Below are 27,996 nucleotides of genomic sequence, written 5' to 3'. Positions count from 1 at the left end.
AGTGATATCTTTGCTTTTTAATATGCTGTCTAGGTTTGTCATAGACAAACCTTTCCTTCCAAGGAGCAAGTGTCTTTTAATTTCATGGCTCTAGTCACTGTCCACAGTGGTTTGTGAGTCCCAGAAAATAAAATCTCATTGCTTCCACTTTTCCCCCAACTGTTTGCTAAGAAGTGATGGGACCAGATGCCATGATCCTAGTTTTTTGAATGTTGAGTTTTAAGCCAGCTTTTTTCGCTCTTCTCTTTGACCCTCATCAACAAGCTCTAGTTCCTCTTCGTTTTCTGCCATAAGGATGGTGTTATCTGCATATCTGAGGTTGTTTATATTTCTTCCAGCAATCTTGATTCCAGCTTCTGATTCATCCAGCCCAGCATTTTGAATGATGTACTCTGCATATAAGTTAAATAAACAGGAGGACAATATACAGCCTTGTTAGTAAATGAAGCAGAAATATACGTTTTACTGTTCTCAAATTTGAAGCTTCCCAGGTGGCTCAGTGGTAAAGAATCCACTTGCCAATGCAGGAGACTTAAGAAACCCAGGTTTGCTCCCTGGCTTGGGAAGATCTCCTAGAGGAAGAAATGGCAACCCACTCCACTATTCTTGCCTGGAAAATCCCATGGACATAGGAGCCTGGCAGGCTACAGAGCTGGACGCAACTGAGCACTAGGGTCACACAGCTGGGGTGTGATGGAGCCTGTCCTGGGATGCGCAGGCCCTGCGTCCTCTCCCAATAGCCAAGGGGGAAGCTCCCTTTCCCTCCATCTGTGTTTGGGGGGCACAGGCTCTTAAGACAGATCTGGCCCTGTCACCAACCAGCCCTGCACCCTTGTAGTAATCACATCACCCTTCGAGCCTCTGTTTATCTCATCTGTAAAATGGGGAGAATACAGACTTATCCCACAACAGGACCATCGTGCAAGGGTAATGCTTTAGCACAGAGTAAGAATTTACCATGTGGAAGCTGTTATTTCCCATGAAGGCTCTTCGATGCCTCCTCTAAAGTCACTGTGTCCACAGTCCAGCCACAGGTATTTTGCACACACTCCGAGTAGAAGGACTTAACACAGCTACAAGGTCCTAATGCCAATACAGCTGAACATCTATGGGGTAAGCACCTCTGCTGTGCAGAGGCCAAACTACTCCAGTCCCCAGTTCAGTTCAGTTCAATCGCTGAGTCGTATCCGACTCTTTGTGACCCCATGAATCGTAGCACGCCAGGCCTCCATGGCCATCACCAACTCCCGGAGGTCACTGAAACTCATGTCCATCAAGTCGGTGATACCATGCAGCCACCTCATCCTCTGTCGTCCCCTTCTCCTCCTGCCCCCAATCACTTGAGCATCAGAGTCTTTTCCAACGAGTGAACTCTTCCCATGAGGTGGCCAAAGTATTGGAGTTTCAGCTTTAGCATCATTCCTTCCAAAGAACACCCAGGGCTGATCTCCTTCAGAATGGACTGGTTGGATCTCCTTGCAGTCCAAGGGACTCTGAAGGGTCTTCTCCAATACCACAGTTCAAAAGCATCAATTATTTGGCGCTCAGCCTTCTTCACAGTCCAACTCTCACATCCATACATGACCACAGGAAAAACCATAGCCTTGACTAGACGGACTATTGTTGGCAAAGTAATGTCTCTGCTTTTGAATATGCTATGTAGGTTGGTCATAACTTTTCTTCCAAGGAGTAAGCGTCGTTTAATTTCATGGCTGCAGTCACCATCTGCAGTGATTTTGGAGCCCCCAAAAATAAAGTCTGACACTGTTTCCACTGTTTCCCCATCTATTTCCCATGAAGTGATGGGACCAGATGCCATGATCTTCATTTTCTGAATGTTGAGCTTTAAGACAACTTTTTCACTCTCCACTTTCATTTTCATCAAGAGGCTTTTGAGTTCCTCTTCACTTTCTGCCATAAGGGTGGTGTCATCTGCATATCTGAGGTTGTTGATATTTCTCCCGGCTATCTTGATTCCAGCTTGTGCTTCTTCCAGCTCAGCGTTTCTCATGATATACTCTGCATATAAGTTAAATAAGCAGGGTGACAATATGCAGCCTTGACATACTCTTTTTCCTATTTGGAACCATTCTGTTGTTCCATGTCCAGTTCTAACTGTTGCTTCTGGACCTGCATACAAATTTCTCAAGAGGCAAATCAGGTGGTCTGGTATTCCCATCTCTTTCAGAATTTTCCACAGTTTATTGTGATGCATACAGTCAAAGGCTTTGGCATAGTCAATAAAGCAGAAATAGATGTTTTTCTGGAACTCACTTGCTTTTTCCATGATCCAGCGGATGTTGGCAATTTGATCTCTGGTTCCTCTGGCTTTTCTAAAACCAGCTTGAACATCAGGAAGTTCACAGTTCACATATTGCTGAAGTCTGGCTTGGAGAATTTTGAGCATTACTTTACTAGCGTGTGAGATGAGTGCAATTGTGCAGTAGTTTGAGCATTCTTTGGCATTGCCTTTCTTTGGGATTGGAATGAAAACTCACCTTTTCCAGTCCTGTAGCCACTGCTGAGTTTTCCAAATTTGCTGGTATATTCAGTGCAGCACTTTCACAGCATCATCTTTCAGGATTTGGAATAGCTCAACTGGAATTCCATCACCTCCACTAGCTTTGTTCGTAGTGATGCTTTCTAAGGCCCACTTGACTTCACATTCCAGGATGTCTGGCTCTAGGTCAGTGATCACACCATCGTGATTACCTGGGTCGTGAAGATCTTTTTTGTACAGTTCTTCTGTGTATTCTTGCCACCTCTTCTTAATATCTTCTGCTTCTGTTAGGTCCATACCATTTCTGTCCTTTATCGAGCCCAACTTTGCATGAAATGTTCCCTTGGTATCTCTAATTTTCTTGAAGAGATCTCTAGTCTTTCCCATTCTGTTGTTTTCCTCTATTTCTTTGCATTGATCGCTAAAGAAGGCTGTCTTATCTCTCCTTGCTATTCTTTGGAACTCTGCATTCAGATGCTTATATCTTTCCTTTTCTCCTTTGCTTTTGACTTTTATTTTCACAGCTATTTGTCAGGCCTCCCCAGACAGCCATTTTGTATTTTTGCATTTCTTTTCCATGGGGATGGTCTTGATCCCTCTCCTGTACAATATCACCAACCTCTGTCCATAGTTCATCAGGCACTCTATCTATCAGATCTAGGCCCTTAAATCTATTTCTCACTTCCACTGTATAATCATAAGGGATTTGATTTAGGTCATTCCTGAATGGTCTAGTGGTTTTCCCTACTTTCTTCAATTTAAGCCTGAATTTGGCAATAAGGAGTTCATGATCTGAGCCACAGTCAGCTCCTGGTCTTATTTTTGCTAACTGTATAAGAGCTTCTCCATCTTTGGCTGCAAAGAATATAATCAATCTGATGTCGGTGTTGACCATCTGGTGATGTCCATGTGTAGAGTCTTCTCTTGGGTTGTTGGAAGAGGGTGTTTGTTATGACCAGTGCATTTTCTTGGCAAAACTCTATTAGTCTTTGCCCTGCTTCATTCCATATTCCAAGGCCAAATTTGCCTGTTACTCCAAGTGTTTCTTGACTTCCTAACTTTTGCATTCCAGTCCCCTATAATGAAAAGGACATCTTTTTGGGTGTTAGTTCTAAAAGGTCTTGTAGGTCTTCATAGAACCGTTCAACTTCAGCTTCTTCAGCTTTACTGATTGGGGCATAGACTTGGATTACTGTGATATTGAATGGTTTGCCTTAGAAACGAACAGAGATCATTCTGTTATTTTTGAGATTGCATCCAAGTACTGCATTTCCAAATTTCATTTCTAGTTTCTATAAACAGGCTCTGAAAATTGTCCCTCCTCACTTTTAAGGACTTGGACTGAATTAAGGGATTAAGGAGGGATCTATCTTTTTTAAGTTAAAAAAAAAAAACTTTAGTTATTTTTAATTGAAGGATAATTGCTTTACAGTATTGTGTTGATTTCTGACAAACATCACCATGAATCAGCCATAGGTATACATGTGTCCCCTTCCTCTGGAACCTCGCTCTGGATTAAGGGATCTATTTAACGACAAGTGGCAATTGTGGATGCCCAACATGTTTCATTATCAAGGAGCCCAGTTTTGAGAGGTCCAGAGTGACACAGGGCAGGGAAGTTGGCAGGGGGCCCAGGGCTGGGCAGGTGCCACGACAAATGTGGTCATACTCTTCAGGGGCCAAAGATTTATAGAGGTCTCCAGGTCCGTGCCCTTTGTACTTACTACCAAGTATGCCAGGTTGCTTTCAAGGTAGTTAGTTCAGTCAGTTCAGTCACTCAGTCGTGTCCAACTCTTTGCGACCCCATGAATCTCAGCACACCAGGCCTCCCTGTCCATCACCAACTCCCGGAGTCCACGCAGACTCACGTCCATCGAGTCAGTGATGGCATCCAGCCATCTCATCCTCTGTCGTCCCCTTCTCCTCCTGCCCACAATCCCTCCCAGCATCAGAGTCTTTTCCAATGAGTCAACTCTTCACATGAGGTGGCCAAAGTACTGGAGTTTCAGCTTTAGCATCATTCCTTCCAAAGAAATCCCAGGGCTGATCTCCTTCAGAATGGACTGGTTGGATCTCCTTGCAGTCCAAGGGACTCTCAAGAGTCTTCTCCAACACCACAGTTCAAAAGAATCAATTCTTTGGCGCTCAGCTTTCTTCACAGTCCAACTCTCACATCCATACGTGACCACTGGAAAAACCATAGCCTTGACTAGGCGGACCTTTGTTGGCAAAGTAATGTCTCTGCTTTTGAATATGCTATCTAGGTTGGTCATAACTTTCCTTCCAAAGAGTAAGCGTCTTTTAATTTCATGGCTGCAGTCACCATCTGCAGTGATTTTGGAACCCAAAAAAGTAAAGTCTGACACTGTTTCCCCATCTATTTCCCATGAAATGATGGGACCAGATGCCATGATCTTAGTTTTCTGAATGTTGAGCTTTAAGCCAACTTTTTCACTTTCCTCTTTCATTTTCATCAAGAGGCTTTTGAGTTCCTCTTCACTTTCTGCCATAAGGGTGGTGTCATCTGCATATCTGAGGTTATTGATATTTCTCCCAGCAATCTTGATTCCAGCTTGTGCTTCTTCCAGCCCAGCATTTCTCATGATATACTCTGCATAGAAGTTAAATAAGCAGGGTGACAATATACAGCCTTGACATACTCCTTTTCCTATTTGGAACCAGTCTGTTGTTCCATATCCAGTTCTAACTGTTGCTTCCTGACCTGCATACAAGTTTCTCAAGAGGCAGGTCAGGTGCTCTTGTATTCCCATCTCTTTCAGAATGTTCCACAGTTTATTGTGATCCACACAGTCAAAGGCTTTGGCATAGTCAATAAAGCAGAAATAGATGTTTTTCTGGAACTCTCTTCCTTTTTCCATGATCTAGCGGATGTTGGCAATTTGATCTCTGGTTCCTCTGCCTTTTCTAAAACCAGCTTGAACATCTGGAAGTTCACGGTACACATTGCTGAAGTCTGGCTTGGAGAATTTTGAGCATTACTTTACTAGCGTGTGAGATGGGTGCAATTGTGCAGTAGTTGAGCATTCTTTGGCATTACCTTTCTTTGGGATTGGAATGAAAACTCCAGTTCTGCGGGCACTGCTGAGTTTTCCAAATTTGCTGGCATATTGAGTGCTTCAGGTAGCAAGGACAGCAAAGGGTTCCTACACAGCACTCCGGGTGCCAAGTTTATTACCGTCCCAGAAGCACTGGCGCTAGCCTGAGGTCTGCAGAAGCGTGGGGGGTTTTCTGAACCTTATGGCACTCAGTTTAGTCCACTTCAATCGCTCAGTCGTGTCCGACTCTTTGCGACCCCATGGACGGCAGCACGCCAGGCCTCCCTGGCCATCACTACCTCTCGGAGTTTACTGAAACTCATGTCCATCGAGTTGGTGATGCCATCCAACAATCTCATCCTCTGTCATCCCCTTCTCCTCCCGCCTTCAATCTTTCCCAGGATCAGGGTCTTTTCAAATGAGTCATTTCTTCGCATCAGATGGCCAAAGTATTGGAGTTTTTCAGCTTCAGCATCAGTCCTTCCTTCTTATGGCACTGGAGGCCACAAAATATCCTAATGGAAGTGAGGAAAGAGCCGTCAAAATTCGACTCTGGTGGGACTCGAACCCACAACCTTTGAATAACCACACCCAGGCCAGCTAGAAGTCCAATGCGCTATCCATTGCGCCACAGAGCCGGTTGCTCGCCCTCCCCCGCGCCGGCATACCTCTGCCTGAAAACCCGCCCTTTTAGCGCCCTGCGAGGTGTGGCGCCGGGCCTTTGCCGAACTCTTTGTCAGTGTCTGGGTGCGGATTCCCGGAATCTCCGCCAGTGGTGCGTTGCGGGGGGGGGGGGTGTTTCCCCCCGCTCGTCCGGGCGCCCACGAGTTGGGGGGAGTTGGGGTCCAGAAGAGCCCTTCTGTCTCCTCCCGGCCTGGCGGGGGCGCGCGGCGCGCGAACTACAATCCCCAGCGTGCGGCGCGGCACCCTGCCCGAGGCCGTCGCGCGCGTAGGGGGCGGGCTGAATCCGGCGGAGCCGGGCTCTCAGAGGCTGCGCGGCACCGGCCGGTTCTGCGGCTCGCTCGCTCGTGGGCAAGGCGCCGGAGGAGGTGTTGCCGGCCGGCACAGCCGGTTTGGATGGCGGGAGAAGGGCGGGGGAGGAGCGCCGCGGGCGGGCGGGGCCGGGCGGCGGGCGGAGCCGGCCGAATGGCCCGGGCCAGCCGAGGCGCAAAGCCGGCAAAGCGCTGCTGAGAACCTGCTCCGCGCACCCAGGGGCGGCTGATGCGCGCCGCGTTCCCTACTCTGCTACAGCCGGCGGGCCGCATCTGGACAGGGTGCCCCGCGGCGGGGGCTGACGCCAGGTAAGCACGGGCCAGAACAATGGGTCTCCGGGCGAGAGAATGCGCCCGGTCGAGTCCGGGGGAGGGGGGTGGCAGTACCGGCTTGGGCTGGGGACGGGGGGGAAGGGGAAACGGGGCGCGCCCTACTGCTCTGTCTCCTTGCCGGGCGCTCTGTTACCCCGGCTTTTTAGGGGCCGGTGCGATCCGTAGTGACCCGGGATCGCGGCCCCGGGCGATCTGGGCATCCCATTCCTTCCTCGTCCACAACCCTCAGCCTTTCGGGACGGGTTCTTGCCTTCTGCCCTGACGGACTCTGGGAGACCACAGTTCTGGGGACCTTGGAAACCTTTGGCATTGGAGTTGGAGGCGCAGGTGCAGTCCTCCTCCTGGTTTTTGCTTTTCGTGTGGAGGAGAGGGAGATGGTCTAAGGGTCCAGACCATGTCTTCATCCTGGCTTGGAGAATCTCAGGCTACCTCATTGCCGTGACCTTCAGCCCCTCACCAGGATTAGGAGAGCTTGTAGGCAAACAGCCCAGTCTGCTGTCCCTTGAGCAGGTCTGAAAAGTGCTAGGAATAGAGTCCGAGAGCCCTAATCTCAGCCCTGCCAGCTGTTCCTCTTCCCTTAAGCCCCAGGTCCCGAAGAGTCATCAGAGTGGCTTGCTGAGTATGTTTGTGGGGGTGCCTTCAAGGCCTCCTTTCTCTCAATACCTTTCTCCTCTGGGCGATCCCCTCTCTGGCACCTCCAGGCTCTTACCTGTTTTCTCCATCGCCCCCTGTGGGCCAGCAGAGGCATAGTGCTCCCAGGCCTAAGGGCAGGGACTGAGGAAGGCCCCTTCCCAAGAAGCTGCCTCTCTGGGTGTTGTGGCTTGGCCTTATCATCCACAGAAACTCTCTAGGTCTTCGAGTGGGAAGTCAAGCCAGAGGTACTTAAGTCAATACCAAGCCATTTTGGTTGGGATCCTAGATGTCAGGCTAGTAGACTGTCCTCTGAGACCAATGGTCATTACACCCATTGCACAGAGGGGAAGACTAAGGACTAAAGTGGGAAAGGGACTTGTCCAAGATCATTCAGAGAGTCCTAGGCAGAGGTGGGACTGGGAGGCTAGAACCAGCCTCTGACCCGCAACCCAGCTCCTCACCTCAAGTCCAGGCCTCTAGCCTGACCCTTCCAGACTGTCCTGGGATGGGACCCAGTCCTCAGCTACCCTACTCCATCTGACCTCACTACACGTGACCATCTGAGACGACAGTGGCCTGGCTGCCCGGGCCAGGAGGTAGGGGACCCAGCCACTTGGGTCCACTGACCGCCTTGTGCCCACAGGCCACGATGCTGCTTGGGGCGTCTCTGTTGGGGGTGCTGCTGTTCTCCTGGCTGGTGCTGAAACTGCCCTGGACCCAAGTGGGGCTCTCCCTGTTCTTCCTCTACCTGGGGTCTGGCGGCTGGAGCTTCATCCGAATCTTTATCAAGACTGTCAGGCGTGATATCTTGTGAGTACTTGGAACAGCCCTTCCTGGGTCTCCTACACTCTTCTGGGTTTAATTTCCCCAAACCAGACCACATGGCCTTTACCAGCACAGAGCACCTGGGCCCCAAAGGAGCAGTCTTCGCTCCGCATCCTTCCCCTCGCAATAGTACGTGGTATCTCCATTGCTACGGTCAAAGTCTCTTCCCAGGGAATATCCCTAACCTGGTGCCCCTTGGCCTGGAGCAGACTTGGGGTCCTGGTCCATACACTGAACACCAGGCATGTTGAGGAGACCTTGGTAAGGGGTCCCGAGAAGATGCTGTAGCTTGTGAGAGGGTGAAGAGGAATCCTATGGGGAAGTCCCTGTCCTCCAGCTGGCACGGGTTCTGGAGCAGACCCTGAATCATGCCCACAAAGAACCTGCTCCACAAAGAAGGGCAGGTGTGGTCCACAAGGAGGATATTCTGTACCAGAAACCCTGCCTGCCACCTGCTCTGCGCCAGACCTTGGGCTGACTCTGGGTGTGGGGTTGAGTGGACAGGGCAGTCCTGGACCTGGGACAGGCTCAGACTGGTCAGGAAGACTGGCAGGGAACACAGAAAACCCGAAGGCTAGCAGGACCCTGTGAGCAGAGCCCCTGGCAGTCTTGTCTTGCTCATGGTAGTGTCCCAGCAGTGTGACCCGCACCCAGAACAGGCAGCTCGGTGTTTGTCAATCTGAGCTGATTGCAAAAGGACGTGTTGAGTGGCCACCGCAGGAAGGATGGTAGCAGCCCAGAGGTGTGGGGGCGTGAAGCAGAGAGACGGCTTCAGGCCTGGGCCCTGGGAAATCAGAGGAGGCCTCCGAGAGGAGAAGCAGGTATGCTTGAGAGTCACATCCAGGAGGTGGAAGCAGGGGATGCCAGTCGGAGGGCATGGCAGCAGCAAAGGCGGAGAGGCTGGGGAGCCAGGAGAGTTCAGGGGTCCGAGGTGGCAGGGCAAGGTAGGGGGATGTTGCCAAAAGCTTGTTGCACAAACATTTGTTGAACATCAATGCCCTGCCTGGCACCGACCGGGGCCCAGGAGCAAGATGGTGAGGCAGGACAGAGCCCCACCCTTGCCGGGCCCACAGGGAGGGAGACCGGACAAATTGCAAGCTTGTCCTTTTTTACCAGAGTGGTGAGGGGAGAGGGATGATCCGGGGGTGTGCCAGGTCCAAGACGAGGAGTTTGGACTTTGGCTTGGTCCCTGGAGTCGTGGAAGGCCATGACAGAGCCGCAGACTCCGAGCAGAGCTTAGAGGGCAATAGGGGTTGAACTCTGGAGTCAGAGGGGACTAAAGTTCAAATGTCAGCACTGCCACGTCATCCCACCTTGAAGCCCAGGGCAGGTGCTGGGCACTGGTGTCTTCCTCTGTACCGGGTGGGGAGGAAATCATCACCTGGGTGCCCGGTGTTATCATGCATCATCAGTGAGCAACTTCAGGTAACGCTGCCCCGCACACGGGTGCTGGGAAAGGGGTGTCGCAAGCGATCAAACCAGGGTCTTGGGACCCCCTACTCCTAAGTCCGGCAGTCACGGCTCCCTTGCTCCTCCTCCCCTCCCCCAGCGGCGGCACCGTGCTCCTGAGGGTGAAGGCCAAGGTCCGACGGTACCTACGGGAGCGACGCACAGTGCCCATCCTGTTCGCCGCCACAGTCCAGCGCCACCCGGACAAGACAGCCCTGATCTTCGAGGGCACAGACACGCACTGGACCTTCCGGCAGCTGGACAACTACTCAAACAGCGTGGCCAACTTCCTGCAGGCGCAGGGCCTGGCCTCGGGCGATGTGGTCGCCCTCTTCATGGAGAACCGCAATGAGTTTGTGGGTCTGTGGCTGGGCATGGCCAAGCTGGGCGTGGAGGCAGCGCTCATCAACACCAACCTCCGGCGGGACGCATTGCTCCACTGCCTGACCTCCTCCCAGGCCCGGGCCCTCGTCTTCGGCAGCGAGATGGCCCCAGGTGAGCCCTAAAGTGGCAAGGGACAGGCAGGGAGTCCCACGGGACTGTCACAACCCACCTCCAGCCCCTGGGGGAGGCTGTGTGGCTCAGAGGTTAAGGGCATGAGCCCTAGAGTCAGACGGTGTGGGCTTTTCCCCCACAACACCCGGGAGCCGGGAAACCCAGGGAGATGGCAGTCCTCTGCCGCAGTCTCCTCACCACAGCACCGTTTTCAGGGAGGTGCTTAATAGAGTGAAGCATTAACAAAGCAGCTGATGCTAGGTGAGCCCTCAGACACGATGGTAACCATTCTTGTGACTCACTTGGCTTCATCTCAATCAGTTCAGTCACTCAGTCAGTCTTGTCTGACTCTTTGTGACCCCATGGACTGCAGCATGCCAGGCCTCCCTGTCCATCACCAAGTCCCAGAGCTTACTCAAACTCATGTCCATCGAGTCAGTGATGCCATCCAACCATCTCATCCTCTGTCATCCCCTTCTCCTCCCGCCTTCCATCTTTCTCAGCATCAGGGTCTTTTCCAGTGAGTCAGTTCTTCGCATCAGGTAGCCAAAGTATTGGAGCTTCAGCTTCAGCTTCAGTCCTTCCAATGACTATTCAGTATTGATTTCCTTTAGGATGGACTGGTTGGATCTCCTTGCAGTCCAAGGGACTCTCAAGAATCTTCTCTAACACCACAGTTCAAAAACATCAGTTCTTTGGTGCTCAGCTTTCTTTATAGTCCAGCTCTCACACCCATACATGGCCTCATCTACCTGCCCTGTAAAATGGGAGCAAGAAGCCTCTCCTTGCTGTGCCTCAGAGCTTATGTTTATTGGCCTCCGCACTGGCACTGACCATGTGCTGAGCTCGGTGCTTCACAGAAGCAGCTCTAATCTTCACAAAGCCTGGTGAAAGCAGAGAGTGTCATCTTGGCTTTACAGAGAACGAGACCGAGGTTCAGAGTGGCGCGAAGCACTCACCCAGAGCCACACAGCTGTTAAGTGGGTGACAGAACCGAGATTTGACCTTGGGCTTGACCCCAGTGTGCCTATTCTCTCTCCCCACGCTGTTGTAACTAATGGGCTAATGTTGTGGGCTGATGGGCAGAAGAGGTTACGGAGATGCTGAAACGAGGAGAGGAAGGAGGCAGCAGAGAGAGAGTGAGAGGGTTGGAAGAAGTTAAGAGAAAGTATGGCTGAGTGGGCCAGGATCGGCCTGTGCTCCGGTCGCTGAGTGTCTGGACATCTGTAGTGCACAGGGGAGCCTGAGAGAAGGCCACCACCCTCTGAAGAGGCTGGAGGGCTGCCAGCCTCTGATCGCCCCCCGACTCCTCCCTCCTAACCAGTCCCCCATAGACTAGCATCATTCAGTGGATAGAAGTGTAAACCTTGAGGTGAGGTAGAGCTGGCTTTGAGCCCCAGATCTGGCACATTCTAGCTGTGACTCCCTGCTGTGCTTGGGGCCTCAGTGTTCCCATCTGTAAGATGGGCTGTTACTGGTACCTGTTTCCTGAGTTGTGTGAGCAGGAGCCTACATGTAAAGAGCCTGCCACATGATCAGCCAGCAGCTCGCGGGAGCCCTTGCTTCTCTCAGCATCCTCCTTATAACAAGTCCCAAGCGCTTCACCCACCTCTCTGCCACACCCAGCCAGCATCCCCTGACACCATGCTCAGCCCCGACACGAGTAGAGGTCCCCGGAATACAGGGCCGGGGGAGGAAGGAGTGCCCTGGCCTGCCTGTAGATCTGTCTTGTTTCCCCTGCAGCTGTCCTTGAGATCCATGCCAACCTGAACCCCTCGCTCAACTTCTTCTGCTCCGGTCCCTGGGAGCCCAGCACGGTGCCCGCCGGCACGAAGCACCTGGACCCGCTCCTGGAAGATGCCCCCAAGCACCAGCCCAGCCGTCCCAACAAGGGCTTTGTAGGTGAGCCCCTCACCCCCACACAAGGGTTCAAAGATGGCCAAGAGACAGAGCGGGGGCCTCGGGGCCTGGATTCTTCTGTAAACTTGCCACGTGACCTGGAATGAGTCATGTCACATCCCTTTTCCATTCGGGGAAAATGAGCCACAGTCCCCAGCTTTTATTGCGAAGACTGGGTGAGCTGGCGTGTGTGAAAGTGGCAGGCACTTCTTGAACATGCAGTTCTTGAACAGCCTTCACGGATGGCCGATGCATGCAGGAGCACATGAAGCCCAGGAGCCTGCCTTGTCCGAGTGTGGGCTGGGCTCAGGCCCTCGGCGAGCCCCTTTCATAGTCACCCAGCGCCCGTCCAGGGCAGGCCCCTGTTGTGATCCTCCCCCTGCTCTGGGCTACTTGCCCCCTGCCCCCTCCTCCAGGCAGCCTTCTGGACCCTCTTGCCTCTCTTCTTCTCCGCTCCACAAGCCTGCCTTGTGGACCTCACTGCTTGGCGCATGGCCTGGGGCCAGGAGGTTCAGAGCCTGGGCCAAGTTCATGTCCCAGCTCTACTGCTTCCCTTGTGTGACCCTGAACACCTGAGCTGCTCTCTGAGCCTTGGTTCCCAGAGCCGTGAAATTGGGGATGGCAACTGAACCTACGCTTGAAGGCTGGAAAAGGTCCCATGGAGAGCTGGGGTCATTACCATTTGACCTCTGCCATCTGTGGCTCTTGTGTGCTGGGTGCTTTTGTAAGCTCCTTGAGGTCAGGGCCTCTGGCTGGTTGAGTCTAGTGCCCAGCCTTGGGCTGACATGCCGTGGTCACCCTGTAACACGAGTTATTGCATAACACGTGGCGTCACCCTGTGGCATGCCTGACCTCCTGGAACCTCCAGCCTGGTGGGACTGAGCCTCACACAGAGACCATGACGTGACTGTCCCTGGTCCTCAGATCTCGGGGGATAAAGACAGGGTTGCTGGTGCAGAAGCTGCCTCTGAGCCCCGCTGTCTGCAGCTGATACCTCCCACATAGCAGGCATCAGCTCCTCTGAGAAAGCCCTCCCTGGAACTACCTCCCCTTCCTGGAGCCTGGGTCCAGTGCCGCCGCCAGGCTTTGGCAGGCCCTGTGCTTGCAACACGCAGTGCTCGCATTTCCAATAGCCTCATCTTCCTGTCCCACTGGGTGGGCCCCTCCCTTCTAGGCAAGGCCTGTGCTCATATTAGTCACTGATGTCACCCTGGCCCTGGCACAGAATGAGGGCTCAGAAGAGTGTGTTGAAGGAGCCAGCGCAGGTATTAGAGCAGGTAGTGATGTCTGGGGAGTAGGTGTGCCGGGAGTGGGTGTTAAGTGATACACACCTACCAATGTCTGACTCTGTGCCCAGCCTTGCACTGGCCCCTCTCACACCCGCTCCTACCTGTTTTCCTCAGATAAGCTCTTCTACATCTACACGTCAGGCACCACCGGGCTGCCCAAAGCTGCCATTGTGGTGCACAGCAGGTAAGGGGACGGTGCCCTGGTGGGGAGACCTGGGGAGGTGGGGCCTGGGGCTCCTCTCCTGCCTTTCCAAGGGCCCACGGAGCCCTCAGCCCTCTGCCTTCCCAGGTATTACCGGATGGCTGCCCTGGTGTACTACGGCTTCCGCATGCGGCCCGACGACATCGTCTATGACTGCCTCCCCCTCTACCACTCTGCAGGTAGCCTGGGCCCGCCCCCTTGGTACCCAGCCACCCCTGAGCCTTCAGAGCCCTACCCTTCCTGGCAGGCTATATGTTGCAGTAGAAACAGAACAAGCTTTGGAGTCAAATCTGGGTTCAAATCCAGATGTGGGCATTGACCTTGATGAGAGTGGGCACACCAGCATAATTGGTGGGTGTGGTGGTGCCCCACAGGGCACCTGGGCTGGTCTGACCATTCAGTCCATTTCCATGGGTGTGGACAGCCTGGCTGCTTGGTCTGGGGGCTTTCTAGAAAGACAGATGGACTAAATATAGTTCCTGCCCTTAAAGGTGCTTAGAGTTAAGTGTGTGTTGGGGGCAGGCTGAATGATGAGAACCCTACCCTGAACTCTCAGGCAAGAAAGGGCATTGAGTGTGGAGAGGGGCAGGGAGCAAGGAGTTCAACTCAAGGAAGAGCCCAACTCCAGGAAGGCTTCCTGGAGGAAGCACCCCCCAATACAGGCAGATGTGAAGCCAGGCAGGCTAGCTCAGTTCCAGCTGGCTGAATGGCAGTGTTACAGCTTTGGGAAAAGGAGCTTGGGGCCAGCTCCAGAGGCTTCAGGGGACTGTCTGAGTAATGTGCACTTGAACCCATAGGCACTGGGGAGCCACGGAAGGTGTCTGACTGGGGAGAGATGTGACCAGTTAGAGTTGGAGGGCAGGACAGGGGAAAGGGAGAGTCTTTGAGGGGATTGGACTATATAAGAGGAGGCTCTGGAGTATACGATATCTCTCCTTTGTCTGACGTACTTCACTCAGTACTGTATAGCCCCAGGGAACTCTGCTCAGTGTTACGTGGCAGCCTGGATGGGAGGGGAGTCTGGGGGAGAATGGTTACATATATATGTATGGCTGAGTCCCTTCACTCTTCACCTGAAACCATAACATTGTTGGTTAATCAGCTATACCCCAGTGCAAAATAAATAGTTAAAAAAATAAAATGACATCTTTGGTGGCCAAAATAAACAAAAAGACGAAACTCTAGAAAGAAAGGGCTTCTGTCCCCCTGACCCCCGGGTCCCCCCTCTGCCTTCAGGAAACATCGTGGGGATAGGGCAGTGCCTGATCCACGGCATGACTGTGGTGATCCGGAAGAAGTTCTCGGCTTCCCGCTTCTGGGACGACTGTATCAAGTACAATTGCACGGTGAGTGAAAAGGGAAATAGTGGAGCATCCCGTGCCCCCCACCAGCTCTATTCAGGGATGCCCGTCTTTGAGCTGAAGGCAGCCAGCCGTTTACTTGGGGCAGCACTCCCATTGCTCAGATGGGGAGACTGAGGCCCAGAGAGGGAAGGGATCGCGCAGCTGGCCCCAGGGATAGGAGGGGTGGGGGCTTGGGAGGGCATCGAAGGCAGGGCAGCCTCCAGGGCCCAGACTCATGCCAGGCCCACCCCCAGATCGTGCAGTACATCGGCGAACTGTGCCGCTACCTCCTGAACCAGCCACCCCGGGAGGCGGAGGGCCAGCACCGGGTGCGCATGGCACTCGGCAATGGCCTCCGGCAGTGCATCTGGACCGACTTCTGTAGCCGCTTCCACATCCCCCAGGTGGCCGAGTTCTACGGGGCCACGGAGTGCAACTGCAGCCTGGGCAACTTCGACGGCCAGGTGCGGCCCAGAGTGCGGACCCAGCGGGCCCACGGGAGACACGGAGGTGGAGGGGAGGGCGGGCTTCCGGCATGGAGTGCGGTTGCAGGAGCCAGAGCCCCGCTCGCAGCCCCCCAGGCTGTCCAGTTTGAGGCCCGTAGTGGGAGAGCCCGGGCCCAAGGCTTGGCCTTCGCAGGTGGGGGCCTGTGGCTTCAACAGCCGCATCCTGTCCTTCGTGTACCCCATCCGGCTGGTTCGCGTCAACGAGGACACCATGGAGCTGATCCGGGGCCCTGACGGCCTTTGCATTCCCTGCAAGCCAGGTCTGCCCGAGGGTTGCAACTCGGGGTCAGAGTGGGAGGGGCTGGCTTAGGAAGGTGACAGGGCGGGGATGGCTGGGTGAGTGAGGAGCCCCGTCCTGATCAGCGGCCAGATGTCAGCTCTTCTCTTAGGGCTGCATGGCATTTATTTCTTGATCCATCCATCCACTCAGTCACCATCCCATCCACCCATCAGCCCATTCGTGCATATTGGTGCTGTGGACCCTGGGCCCCGCCCGCCACAGCTCCCCAGCTCTGCCTGAGTCCCCTCCTGCAGGTTGTCCTGAGGAGGTGGTGTGGTACAGGATGCAGACCTCTGAACAGAGCGGGACCTGGGGAGTGCTGGCTTTAGTTAGGCCGTCCACGTTGAGCTTGACCACCTTTTCATTTGTTCAGTGACCAAGTGTTACTGAGAAGCTCCCAGCCCTCGGGGCTCCTGGGCTGGGGGAGAAAGGGGGCATTGCTGGGGGTATTTTAGTATGGAGACCCCAGGAGGACCTGACCACGCCTCCCCTGGCCGCAGGTGAGCCGGGCCAGCTGGTGGGAGTCATCATCCAGGAAGACCCCCTGCGGCGCTTCGATGGCTACCTGAACCAGGGCACCAACGACAAGAAGATTGCCGGGGATGTCTTCAAGAAGGGGGACCAGGCCTACCTCAGCGGTGGGTGGGCACCCCTCCGGAGGCCTTTGCGGCCCCTTGGGGAGGGGGGAAGGGATTGCAGGGCCCCACACTCAGACAACACCTCCCCCCAACCAAGCCCCTGGGCCCCCCCACCCCCCGCCTCACACAACTCCTTTCTCTAGGTGATGTGCTAGTGATGGACGAGCTGGGCTACGTGTATTTCCGCGACCGCACGGGGGACACGTTCCGCTGGAAAGGCGAGAACGTGTCCACCACCGAGGTGGAGGGCACGCTCAGCCGCCTGCTGGACATGGCCGACGTGGCCGTGTACGGCGTCGAGGTGCCAGGTATCCCGAGAGGTGGGAGGGGCCGGGTGTGTGTGCGGAGCAGCCAGCAGGGCCGTGGCCAGCCAGCCACTCACTGTCCACTCTGCCGCCTCCCCAGGGACCGAGGGCCGGGCCGGCATGGCCGCTGTGGCCAGCTCCTCCGGCAGCTGTGACCTGGAGCACTTAGCCCAGCTCCTGCAGAAGGAGCTGCCGCTGTACGCCCGCCCCATCTTCCTGCGCTTCCTGCCTGAGCTGCACAAGACAGGTCTGTCCCCCGACCCCCAGCTCCAAATCATGGGTGGGTGCCGGCCGAGGCCCCTTCCCGGGTCCTTCTAGGGAGATCAGCTGGCTGTTGTTCGCCCTTCCCCGTAGCCTCTCTGGGTGGTCGGCAACATGACCTAGCTGTGAGCTGACACTGCCTCCAGAGATGGTGTGTCCATTGCTAGTGGAACCAATACTGACTGAGTGTGGTAGTCTGCTCCAGGCACTGTGCTTGGGCCCTGGGGATAGAGGCGACAAATTCCAGCAGGACCTGTGTGCTTCCTGGGAGTTTCCAGAGCAGGAGGCAGCCACAGGATAAGCAATTGCTAAGATAAAAGAGTGGAATGCAGGTCAAACTGATAGGAAAGGGAACGTGACTTGGGGATGACTGGAAGGCTCCCTTGAGGATGCTCCAGTTCAGCGGGAGACCTAGTGAGAGAGAGAACTCTGTGGGGACGGGAGGCCCCCTGGGCTGTGGGAACAGCCCGTGCTGAGTCCCTGAGGCAGGGAGGTGCTTGAGTGCTAGGGGACTGAAAGGAGGCCCCCGAAGCTGGGGCCAGTGAGGGGTGGGCAGCAACGTGTGGTGGGATGGGAGGGCACGAGGGAGCCACAGGAGGGTTGGAGCAGGGTAGTGACCCAGTCAGACTCATGTCCTGCAAAGCCCGCCAATGTCCGAGGGGCTGCAGATGGCCCCGGGGGACGGGGAGATGAGAGAAGAGCAGCGTAAGCGGTGGGTCCAGACAGACAGCAAGCACCCCAAGGACCAGATGGCCGCTGTGACTTCTGCATCCCGGAGGGACAGGGAGGCTGTCGGACCTTAGGCCTCAGACAGGCTTTGCTGCAGAACAGCCAGCCCCCAAGCTTACTTAGGGGTCCAGACAGGTGTCTTAGTTGCTCACAATTTGTGGGTCGGCAATTTGGGGTGATGTTCAGCTGAGCGTTCTTCTGTTGGCCCCACCTAGCATCAAATAGTGCCATCGACAGCTTCCCCAGCTATCCAGTGGTTAAGACTCCATCTTGCAGTGCAGGGGATGTGTGGGTTCACATACACAGGATTAGATCCCTGATCAGGGAACTAAGGCCCCACATGCCTTGGGGTGTGGCCAAAAAACTAATTTTTTAAAAGTTTTTAAAGAAATAGTGCCATTGGGTGTGAGGTGGCCTCCCTCATGTGGGGCTCCCAGCTGGTTGGCCCTGCAGTGGTGTCCACATACCTGTCTGCGGTGATGGTGGCATTCTCTGACCACGCTCTCCAACACGGCAGCCATCAGCCCCCAATACCTATTGAGCACTTGAAGTGCAACTAGTGTGATGGGGAAACTGAATGTTAAATTTTGTTTAAATTTACATAGCCACACGTGGCCAGTGCTTACCCACTTCAGTTCAGTTCAGTCGCTCAGTAGTGTCCAATTCTCTATAGCCCCATGGACTGCAGCACGCCAGGCCTCCCTGTGCATCACCAACTCCCAGAGTTTATTCAAACTCATGTCCTTTGAGTCGGTGATGCCATCCAACCGTCTCATCCTCTGTCATCCCCTTCTCCTCCCACGTTCAATCTTTCCCAGCATCAGGGTCTTTTCTAAGGAGTCAGTTCTTCACATCAGGTGGCCAAACTTTTTATTGGAGTTTCAGCTTCAGCATCAGTCCTTCCAATGAATATTCAGGACTGATTTCCTTTAGGATGGACTAGTTCAATCTCCTTGCAGTCCAAGGGACTCTCAAGAGTCTTCTCCAACATCACAGTTCAAAAGCATTAGTTTTTCGGTGCTCAGCTTTCTGTATAGTCCAACTCTCACATCCATACATGACTACTGGAAAAACCATAGCTTTGACTAGACAGACCTTGTCTAAGTGGCCTTTGCTGGGATGGTTCCCCTTTGTTCCACATGGCTTTCCATCCTTCAGAGGTCAGTCTGGTCTCAGGCGCCCCCAAGCGGGTAAGGATGGAAGCTTCAACACCCCTTGACTCACCCAGACCGCCCACAGTGTGGCTTCTGCCACATTCTCTGAGTCAGAGTAAGTTGTAAAACTAGTCTAAATTCAAGTAGGCGTTGAGAAAGACTCCAGCCCTTGCTGGGAGAATTGGCTGATGGACATGACAGAGGAGAAGCCAGGGCAGGAAGCTGTAGGCATTTCTGGTATCCATCATACCTGAGTTCAAATTCTTACTAGCTGTGTAACGTTGGCCCAGAGCTGTGCCTCTCTGAGCCTCAATCTTCTCGTCTGTCTAGTGGGGCTAATACCGTTGAGTGAAAGATACAGAATTTATTAAGGGGGAAAATGGTAATTGAACTATTTCAGACATGCTGAAATCTTGTGCATCTCAGAATCCATAGGATATGGTTATGCCTGGCCCCTGGGGTTGAGGTGCAGATTACCTGAGATTACTTCTGTACCTTGGGGGTGCTCAGGTTAAAACGAGCCTTCAGGGAAGGCCTGTGTCCTGCCCTCAGTCCGCTGTCACTCAAGCACGTGGCCCTGGACAAATAGCTTCCCTTCTTTGGGCCTCAGTTTCCTGTTTGCAAAGAGGGGTGGGTAACTCTGCCCCCTCCCCTTTGCCAGGGCTGCTGAGGAGCGGTGCGTACTGTAAAGGATGAAGCCTTTGCAGACCGTAAAGGGCTGTGTCCCTCCTCCCACGATTCCCCTCACCTGTGTTCCCTCCAGCCCTCCTCCCTGCCCCTCCTCAACCCAGGTGGGTGGGTTCCTGGAGCTCGGACCCCTGCCCCACACCCTCTGACCCCTCTCCCACTTGTCTTCTCCCTCCCTCAGGGACATTCAAGCTACAGAAGACAGAACTGCAGAAGGAGGGCTTTGACCCAACAGTTGTAAAAGACCAGCTGTTCTACCTGGATGCCCGGAAGGGCCGCTACGTCCCACTGGACCAAGAGGCCTACACTCGCATCCAGGCGGGCCAGGAGAAGCTGTGACTGGCCCCAAGTCCCTCTGAGGGCCAGTGGATACTGGATCTAGAGCCCCAGCTCCCACCCCGGAGGGGTCCTGGGCGAAGCCAGACCAAAGCAAGCAGAGTCTGGCACCACCCACCCTGAGGTGCCAACCCCCACCCCTCAAAACTGCCAGGGGACTCACTGCCACCTCCCTGCTCTGCCCTGAGGCTTTCTGTGAAAGCTTCAGATCCACTTTATGTCTTCGAGGCCAAGTAGGGGTCTCTGGGCCTCAGGCTGAGACTGAGACTGGGCCCAAGGGGTGATGTCTCAGGTCAGGACAAGGGGAAATAAGAGGGTCTCCAAGCACTTTGCAGAGAACAGGCAGCTTGTAAATGGGACCAGGGCAGAAGCCCCCAGACTCAGGAAGCCAGCACAGTGGGCAGGGAGGGCCGGTGATCGGGCGTTTGAAGAGGATCCAGGCCCTGGGCCCACGCGAGTGTCCCTCAGCCCTGCCAGGCAGAACGGGACCATCCTGCAGCAGGCAGCCTAGACAGGGCACCCCTCTCACCCTCTGGGTGGCTGCCTGGCTGTCCCTCAGGCAGCCTGTCTTTGCCAGTCTGTCCACATCTCCTCTTGGCCTGGCTGTGAGGGGAGAAGGGGTGTGGGGCACTCAGGGGCGAATAAACTCCACCTTGCCTCCCCGAGCCTGTGTGCACACTCACCCCAGCCTGCTGGGACCCCAGCTCGTGCCCCATTCATCCTTCCCCTATTCCTTCGTTCATTTAGACCAAGGGATATGGCAGGTAAGATGCCATGGTCCCCACGTCTCAGGTGAGGGGCAGTTCCCCCCTGAGCCCTGCAAGGTGTCACTTAGGAGCTTGTGGCCTTGGGCAAGTAACTGTCTCCTCTGTGAATCAGGAGGGTTCAGAGAGCCAAAGGGAGGCAGGCTGAGGAACGGGCCATTCAGAGCCACAGAAGGAGGAAGCCCTAGGCCAGCACAGGGTCCCAGATCCACACTCCTGCTCATGGTGTTTCTTCTGCCAGGGCTGCACTTTCCCAAGGGGTTGGGGGCTCTCAGGGGGACAGAGCAGGGTGGCCTGGCCAGCCGGGTGGAGTCTGGGAAGGCTTCCTGGAGCCATCTTCCCAGAGCTGGTGAGTCTGCAGTGCCGCTGGAGGGTCAGCTGTCCCCTGGAGCCCATCCCTGGAGTCACACCCAGGCTAGAAGTGCTCAGCCCAGTGGGAAGTGGGGGTGGGGGGTGGGGAGGGGGAAACCGTTCACCCCAAGCCAGGGCTGCAGACAGGGCACGCACCCCAGGGCTTCATCTTCACTATTTAACCCTTAGCACCATCCGTCACTTGACTGGGGTCACAGAGTGAGTACTGGGGACTGCAATGCCAGCCCCATGCTCTTACCGCTGTCTCCTTGGTGCAGAAAGCAGCTTCCATGCCATGCATGCTTGTAGAGCCAACAGTGAGCCACACCCCAGGCCAGCAGCTGACTGGGTGATAGGTGGCCAAGATAAGTCTGGGGTACCTCCTGGGGTTGGAGGGTGACCTTTGAAAGACAGTGGAGTTCTGGTGCCACTCTTGGGGGAAGTGAGGGGGCGGCAGAGCTGGAGTTGGCCCTTGGGCGGTGATACCTGGTGGGATTTGGGAGTGGCAGGCAAGGGTGCAGTGCCCAAGTAGACCAGCAGAGGGCACGTGGGTGCTGCAGAATCGGATCCAGCCCTTCGCGCTCAGGCAAGGAAAGCGGGAAGGAGGGACAGAGTCCCCACTTGACCCCCAGGCAAGGGACCCAGCCCAGAGGACTCCATGTTGGGCCTTTGATTGGGCTTCCAAGGGGCTGGATTTGACTGATGGTGAAGCTCTGTGTCTTTAACCTTCACCAATGGGAGGGCTCTCCAATGGGAAGGAGCCCCCAGGGGTGCCTGTTCCTTCCCTTTGGTTGAGCACAGTCACCAAGACCCAATATAGAGGAATGGTGGTCAAAAGCTCCTGCTCAGGCCTGCTCTCAAGTCCATTTGCCAGGCTGAGCCTCAGTGTCCTCCCCTATAAATGATGGTCTAGGTGGGCTTCCCCGGTGGCTCAATGGTTTAAGAACCCACCTGCCAATGCAGGAGACATGGGTGAGATCCGTGGGTCAGGAAGAGCCCCTGGAAAAAGAAATGGCAACCCACTCCAGTATTCTTGCCTGGGAAATCCCATGGATGGAGGAGCCTGGTGGGCTACAGTCCATGAAGCTGCAAACAGTTGGACAAGACTGAGCGACTAAACACAACAGGAATCCCTGCCCCAGGACAGCTGTGGACATGTAATGAGATTGTGCTTGCAGATCTAGCCCAGGAACTGGTGCTGTTATCTTTGAGGTACACGGTAGTGATAAGGAAAAGAGGATGTGTTTCCCGTGTTAAGATCCCAGCCTAGGCCTAAGTTTCCCACTTCCACACCAGCCCCCTTTCCCGAGCCCCTCCAAGAAGGGGTGGGGCTGGGGGGCCCCTGGGCCTCGCAGCTCCCCCGTCTGCCTCTGCTCACCCCAAACCAAGGCTGGACCACATGGTAGTAGAGTGGTGAGCCCGGCTGCCTTCCAGACCGTGGCTGAGTCATCGCCCGTGCCGGCAGCAGGTGCCTGGATACATGTTTGTGAGGTTAATTCACAAGAGTTATTGTTTACTGGGCATTTCCTGACCTTTACACGGCGCTTCGACTTCCCAGTTGGTGACAGTTGGTAAAGAATCCACTTGCTCGTGCAGGAGACACCCGAGACACAGGCTCAATCCCTGGGTCAGGAAGATCCCCTGGAGAAGGAAATGGCAACCCACTCCAGTCTTCTTTCCTGGAGACTCCCATGGACAAAGGAGCCTGGCGGTCTACACAGTTTACAAAGTACTGTGTCCACACATCTGCGGAGCAGATTCAAAAGGCCTCTGTGCCAGGGGCGGGGTTGGGGGTACACAGTGAGATCTGTCCTCGGGGAGCCCACTGTCTGGGGGCTGGGGAGAGGGGGCAGCCAGTCAGGAAGCCAAGGGCATGTGCTAAGCTGCACCCTAACCCCATGTCTTGGCCGCGGTAGGAGGTGAGGAAGTTGTGTTTCATGGCCACAGGCTTTTCAAGGAAGAGTCATTCAAGAAGAGGAGGGGGAAGAACGGCCCAGGCAGAAGGGGCAGCGAAAGGTCTGGAGGTGAAGGGCGAGCAGCGCAGGTGAAAGAAGGCCTGTGGGGCTGCAGGGGTGGGGCTGGGGAAGATTCCAGGCAGGGTATGCAAAGTGAATCCACTGCAGGCACTCCTTGCACAGCTGGAGGACTGCGAGCTCTGCTAGGAAATCCTTCTGTAAGCCCAAACACACTCCTTTGACCTGCTAACAGCCACCAGGAGTGGAGCGCTTCCTATGTGCTGGATGCGACACCAGGCACTTGATCATCATCATTAAATCCGTAACACAAAGCAGCTATTTTATCCCCATTCCACAGATGAGGAATCTGAGGCTCAGAGAAGCTCCATCTCTCCAGACCACAGGGCCTGTGAATAACAGCGCTGGGAGGCATCGCCCTGCCCAGTCTCAGTATTCCCATCTGCAATCTGAGCCCAGGGAGGCTGCCAGAGGCCTGCCTTGAGCATCCCCGGAGGTCCTACCGCCCTTGGACAGGCAAGTGGCTGCCTAGGCCAGTGCTGGCATATCACTTTCAATTCCTGGGAAGAAGGTTAAATACCGCCGAGGGGCCTATTGAGGCGCTGGCGGTAAGGGAAGGGGCGACCAAGCGACTTTCAAAGGAGCCTGAATGCGTGGCCAACCCCTCTGCTGGAGGAGGGGGGCCCTCGCTTCCTCCCAGCCTAATGATATTCTGGGCTCAGCCCTCGTCTTTGGCGGCAGTTTAACCCGAGCCAGGGCGGATTCCTTTCTCACTGATCTCAGCTTGACACCCAATTAGCACAAGAATGGGAGGAGGAAGCCTGTGAGAGGCGCCTCCCAGCCTCCGGGGCGCACGAGGGGAGCAGGCGGGGAGACAAAGGGCAGCGGGCAGGGGGGCGCCCGCGCCCTTGTCTCCCCCGCAGACCCCGCCTTTGTCTCCCTTCGGAGCTTCGGAAGGGATGCAGCCCAATGCCCGGCTGGCTGGCCTGCTGGAGGGACAGGAGTTGGGTCCACGCCCCTCTTCTGCCTGGGTCCCAGAGGAAGGCATTTGGGTGAGCTGAGCCCAACAGGACGCGGTGAGGGTCAGGGGTCCCGAAGGCACGACAGCCTGGGGTTAAGGGCTGACATGTGGGGGTCCATGAACGAGTCATCGGTTCTGAGCCTCAGTTTTTACATTTGAAAATGGAGGCTAACAGCCCCTGCGAGGAATCAAGCAGGTCATGCGTGTGAAGCACCTGGCAGGTGCAGAGTCGGGGGTCATTACTCATTGAAAGAATACGTTAAAAAATGGTTTTTGCTATTGCTTAGGCGGTTGAGAGGGGCTTCCCTGGTACCTCAGCTGGTGAAGAATCCGCCTGCAGTGCAGGAGACCTCGGTTCGATTCCTGGGTCGGGAAGACCCTCTGCAGACGAATTCTCCAGTATTCTTACCTGGAGAATCCCCAGGGACAGAGGAGGAGCCTGGCGGGCTACAATCCATGGGGTTGCAAAGACACGACTGAGCAACTTTCACTTCACTTCTCTTCAGGAGGTTGAGGCTTCCCCAGTAGCTCAGCAGTAAAGAATCACCTGCCAAAAAAAAAAAAAAAGAATCACCTGCAAAGTGGGAGATGCAGGTTCGAGCCCTGGGTTGGGAAGATCCCCTGAAGAAGGAAATGGCACCCCACTCCAGTAAAATCCCATGGACAGAGGAGCCTAGCAGGCTACTGTCCACAGGGTCAGAAAGCATAGGACAGGACTAAGGTCACAGGAGCACAAGAGGCTGAGGGCTTCCCAGGCGGCACAAGAATTTACCTCCAGGTGGTGAAGAATCCCCCCTGCCAATTTAGGACACCCAAGAGATGGGGATTCGATCTCTGGGTTGGGAAGATCCCCTGAAGGAGGAAATGGCAACCCACTCCAGTATTCTTGCCTAGGAAATCCCATGGATAGAGGAGCCTGGCAGGGGTCTATAGGGTCCCAAAGAGTGCACACAACAGGAGGTTGAGTTAGGTAGGCTGGAGTCGGAGGAAGCACTTGCTAAGTATGAGAGCCAGGCATTCAGAGTGGGCTGACTTACCTAGAAGTGATATGGGAAGGGTTTCCACTTCTCTGGGAAAAAGGAACACCTCTGGCCTCCCTCCCTGTCCTGTCCTCTCCTGCCACCTCCACCTCCCATAATTTCCTGGGACTCGGGCTTAGATGTGACTTCCTTTGGGAAACTTTGCCTGACCCTGGGGTTGGACTGGATCTTCTTTCATCTCCCACAGGTCCCACGTTCCCCCTTCATAACAACTGATTGCACTGTGTGGTCCATTTTCACATGTGTCTTTTCCAAAATATCAGCCCCAGGAAAGCAGGGACCCCTTGGTTTTTTTAAAAAAGTCCGCTCTTGTGTTCCCAGCACCAGCCCTGGGCCTGGCACTTAATACGTGCTCAATGAATGTTTGTCAAATGAATGAAGCTTTTCAAAAGCTCCTTAGCTCTCCCATGCCAGCTCAGCAGGCAGCAGTCTGCAGAGTTAGAAAATACTCAACTCTACAAGGCCTAACTAAAGGTGGCATCAAATCAGAGGTCTTTACCTTGTTGGGAAAGAGAAGCCAGTGAAAGACTGAGAAGGGAATTGATATGTGTTCTCTTATTCCTTCATTCATTAATTCAGCAAGCACTTACCAAACCCCTACAATGTATAAAGCTCCTTACTATGAGCTAAGGCTCTAAGGTGAATCAGGCAAGGTTTCTAGACCTCAGCCCTTGGAGGAGCCAATGAAATATCTTAGAATATATATGTGTATGTGTGTGTGTGTATGTGTGTGTGAAGTGGCTCAGTGGTAAAGAATCTGCCTGCAATGCAGGAGACCAGGGTTCAATCCCTGAGTAGGGAAGATCCCCTGGAAAAGGGAATGGCAACCCACTCCAGTATTCTTGCCTGGAGAATTCCATGGACAGAGGAGCTTGGTGGGCTACATTCCATGGGGTCACAACTGAGACACAGCTGAGCTACTAACACTTACTATACATATATATATTTGTATGACCTTAGTTCCCCAACCAGGAATTGAATCCCAGGCCCTTGGCAGCAAAAGTACTGAGTCCTAACCGCTGGATCATCAGTGAATTTCCTAGAACATTTTTACTTAAAGGGCCTTTAAGAGATCGTTTGGTCCCAAAGCCTTCTTTACAGACAGGAAACTTGAGTTTCACACAGCACAGTGAAGGTGGGTTCTTCCCATTGGCCACAGGGTTTTCTTTTTCTGATGCTTTCCTCATTTTGCCAGTGCTTTGGAACAGTGCCTGATACACTGAAGGCACTCGCAGCTGTCTGTGGAGTTGAACTGTGTAAGGAAGTCAGATCAGAAGCAGGGAGGTGGGAGGCAGGCAGGCCAGAGAAGCAGGTGCAGGTGAGAGGTGATGGTGGTGGTAGAAGAACACGTGGCTGCAAACTCAGCTTAGCATGGAGACGAACCCAAACGTGGTAACTGCCTGGATATGGGAGAGAATTAAAAACAATGCCCAAGGTTTCTTGCTTAGCTGTTTCCATGGATGGCAGTGGTATCCTTGATATGGGGAACACAGGGGAGCCTATTTTAGGAAACGAGGCACTGTGCCAAGAACTCGTTTAGTTCTGACGACAACCCTATGGGGCTGCTACTATCTTAATTTGCACAGACAAGGAAACTGAGGCACAGATGTTAAAGGATTTAACCAAAGACGCACATGGGAAGTGGTGGGACATGGATGTAAAGCTGGCAGTTGAACTCTGAGCCCTTAGCGGTGACCACATCCTTACATCCACTCTTAACCACCAGGGTACACTACCTTAAGCTACCAACTATGAGTTCAATTTTGGAAGTGTGGTTTAGCTGCCCTGGGCTTTTGTAACAGGTTCCAGTAGTCTCCCTATCTCCTTCCCTATTCCTTCCAGTTCTCACTGCAGCCAGGCAGAATGTTTTACTTATTTATTTATTTAGGCTACCCCACGTAGTATGGGGGATCTTTGTTCTCTGAACAAGGATGAAACCTGTGCCCACTCCTGCGCCCCCCTGCAGTGGTAGCACAGAATCTTAACCACTGGACCGCCAGGGAAGTCCCAGGAAGGATATTGTAAAACACAGTTCTAATAATCACACACACACACACACACACACACACACACACCCCAAAATCCTTCCAAGGCCTACCACTGCTTAGGATAAGAGACTGAAATTCTTACCTGGCTCACAGTCATGATTTGGCCCCTGCCTACATGTCTAGCCTCATGTCCTATCAGGCCCTCTGCTCCCCAATTTCTACCTTCTCTTGGTGCTCCAGCATGTCCTACTACCCAGAGTCTTTGCACTTTCCGTTCTCGCTGGAATGCTCCTAGCAGATTTTCTCTCCGCATATCCACCTACTTAGCTCGACTCAGGCTTTAGAGCTCAGCCCAAGTCCAGTGCAGCCCATTTTCTTTCTGAAGTTCTTATGATGCCGGATCATTGTTCAGTTTGAGATTTTACGCTTATTAGTATGTTTATTTGATTCGTTTCCCCTACGAGACTGTGAGTGCCCTAAAGACAGGAACCTTGCCGATCCTTTTCACCACCGGCATCTTTTAGCACCGACCAAAATGTCAGGTACACGGAGGACGTGCAAAAAACATCTGCTGAATGAATGAAATCTAAATCGACGGCGAAAGGGGGGTTGGATAGCGAGTCGATGGCTCAAGAGAGAGCTTATTTGGATGCCACTGATAATTCAAGACAAGTGGACGGGTTCGTCCAAGCGGTGTGCTAACAGAAGGTAATTTGGTAACTAATGCAAGATAAACCGGAACGTAGCTCACGGTCACAGCGCAAAGATGCCAGGTCTCTCCTCCGCCGAGTTGTGGCTGATGTCAGTCGCTTCCGGCCCTAGCTGTTTAAGCGCCGTCCCGAAAAGAAACAGGATGACCAACCAAAACGCCCCTTAACAGGGCCTACGGTCCTCCGGCCTCAGCTTCCGGCTCCAAATCTTCCTCCAATAGCTGAGAAGGAGAGTTT

At 54.1% G+C, this 27,996-nt stretch overlaps 1 protein-coding gene, 1 long non-coding RNA gene and 1 other non-coding gene across 10 annotated transcripts; 1 reads left to right on the top strand and 2 right to left on the bottom strand.

The window, feature by feature from the left end:
• Positions 1–6,103: 6,103 nt before the first annotated feature.
• TRNAR-UCU (transfer RNA arginine (anticodon UCU)) lies at positions 6,104–6,194 on the bottom strand. The gene is given in 2 exon segments: positions 6,104–6,139; positions 6,158–6,194. It is a non-coding gene; the product is annotated as a tRNA-Arg (tRNA).
• A 478-nt stretch (positions 6,195–6,672) lies between these two features.
• SLC27A4 (solute carrier family 27 member 4) lies at positions 6,673–19,941 on the top strand. Its single transcript, XM_070378904.1, has 13 exons — positions 6,673–6,857; positions 8,158–8,324; positions 9,889–10,283; positions 12,027–12,185; positions 13,586–13,655; positions 13,761–13,852; positions 14,910–15,019; positions 15,271–15,480; positions 15,656–15,782; positions 16,303–16,440; positions 16,584–16,748; positions 16,846–16,992; positions 19,758–19,941. Exons 2-13 carry the CDS (start codon positions 8,164–8,166, stop codon positions 19,913–19,915), a joined length of 1,932 nt encoding a protein of 643 aa, XP_070235005.1. The 5' UTR covers positions 6,673–6,857; positions 8,158–8,163; the 3' UTR covers positions 19,916–19,941.
• LOC138989830 (uncharacterized) lies at positions 18,589–27,958 on the bottom strand. 8 transcript variants are annotated; one of them, XR_011465965.1, is made up of 5 exons: positions 27,192–27,957; positions 25,059–26,461; positions 24,431–24,568; positions 22,560–22,668; positions 18,589–22,113 (listed from the first exon to the last, which is right to left on the bottom strand). It is a non-coding gene; the product is annotated as an uncharacterized lncRNA (long non-coding RNA). The 8 variants fall into 8 exon arrangements; XR_011465964.1 differs by having other exon boundaries at positions 18,589–22,668; XR_011465966.1 differs by having other exon boundaries at positions 18,589–20,515; positions 21,287–24,568; positions 27,192–27,933.
• Positions 27,959–27,996: the final 38 nt, after the last annotated feature.

The sequence above is a fragment of the Bos mutus genome, chromosome 11 (assembly GCF_027580195.1).
Source record: "Bos mutus isolate GX-2022 chromosome 11, NWIPB_WYAK_1.1, whole genome shotgun sequence".
Lineage (NCBI taxonomy): Eukaryota > Metazoa > Chordata > Mammalia > Artiodactyla > Bovidae > Bos > Bos mutus.
Note: the sequence above shows the minus strand (reverse complement) of the source record. Positions and strands in the feature narration are given on the sequence as shown.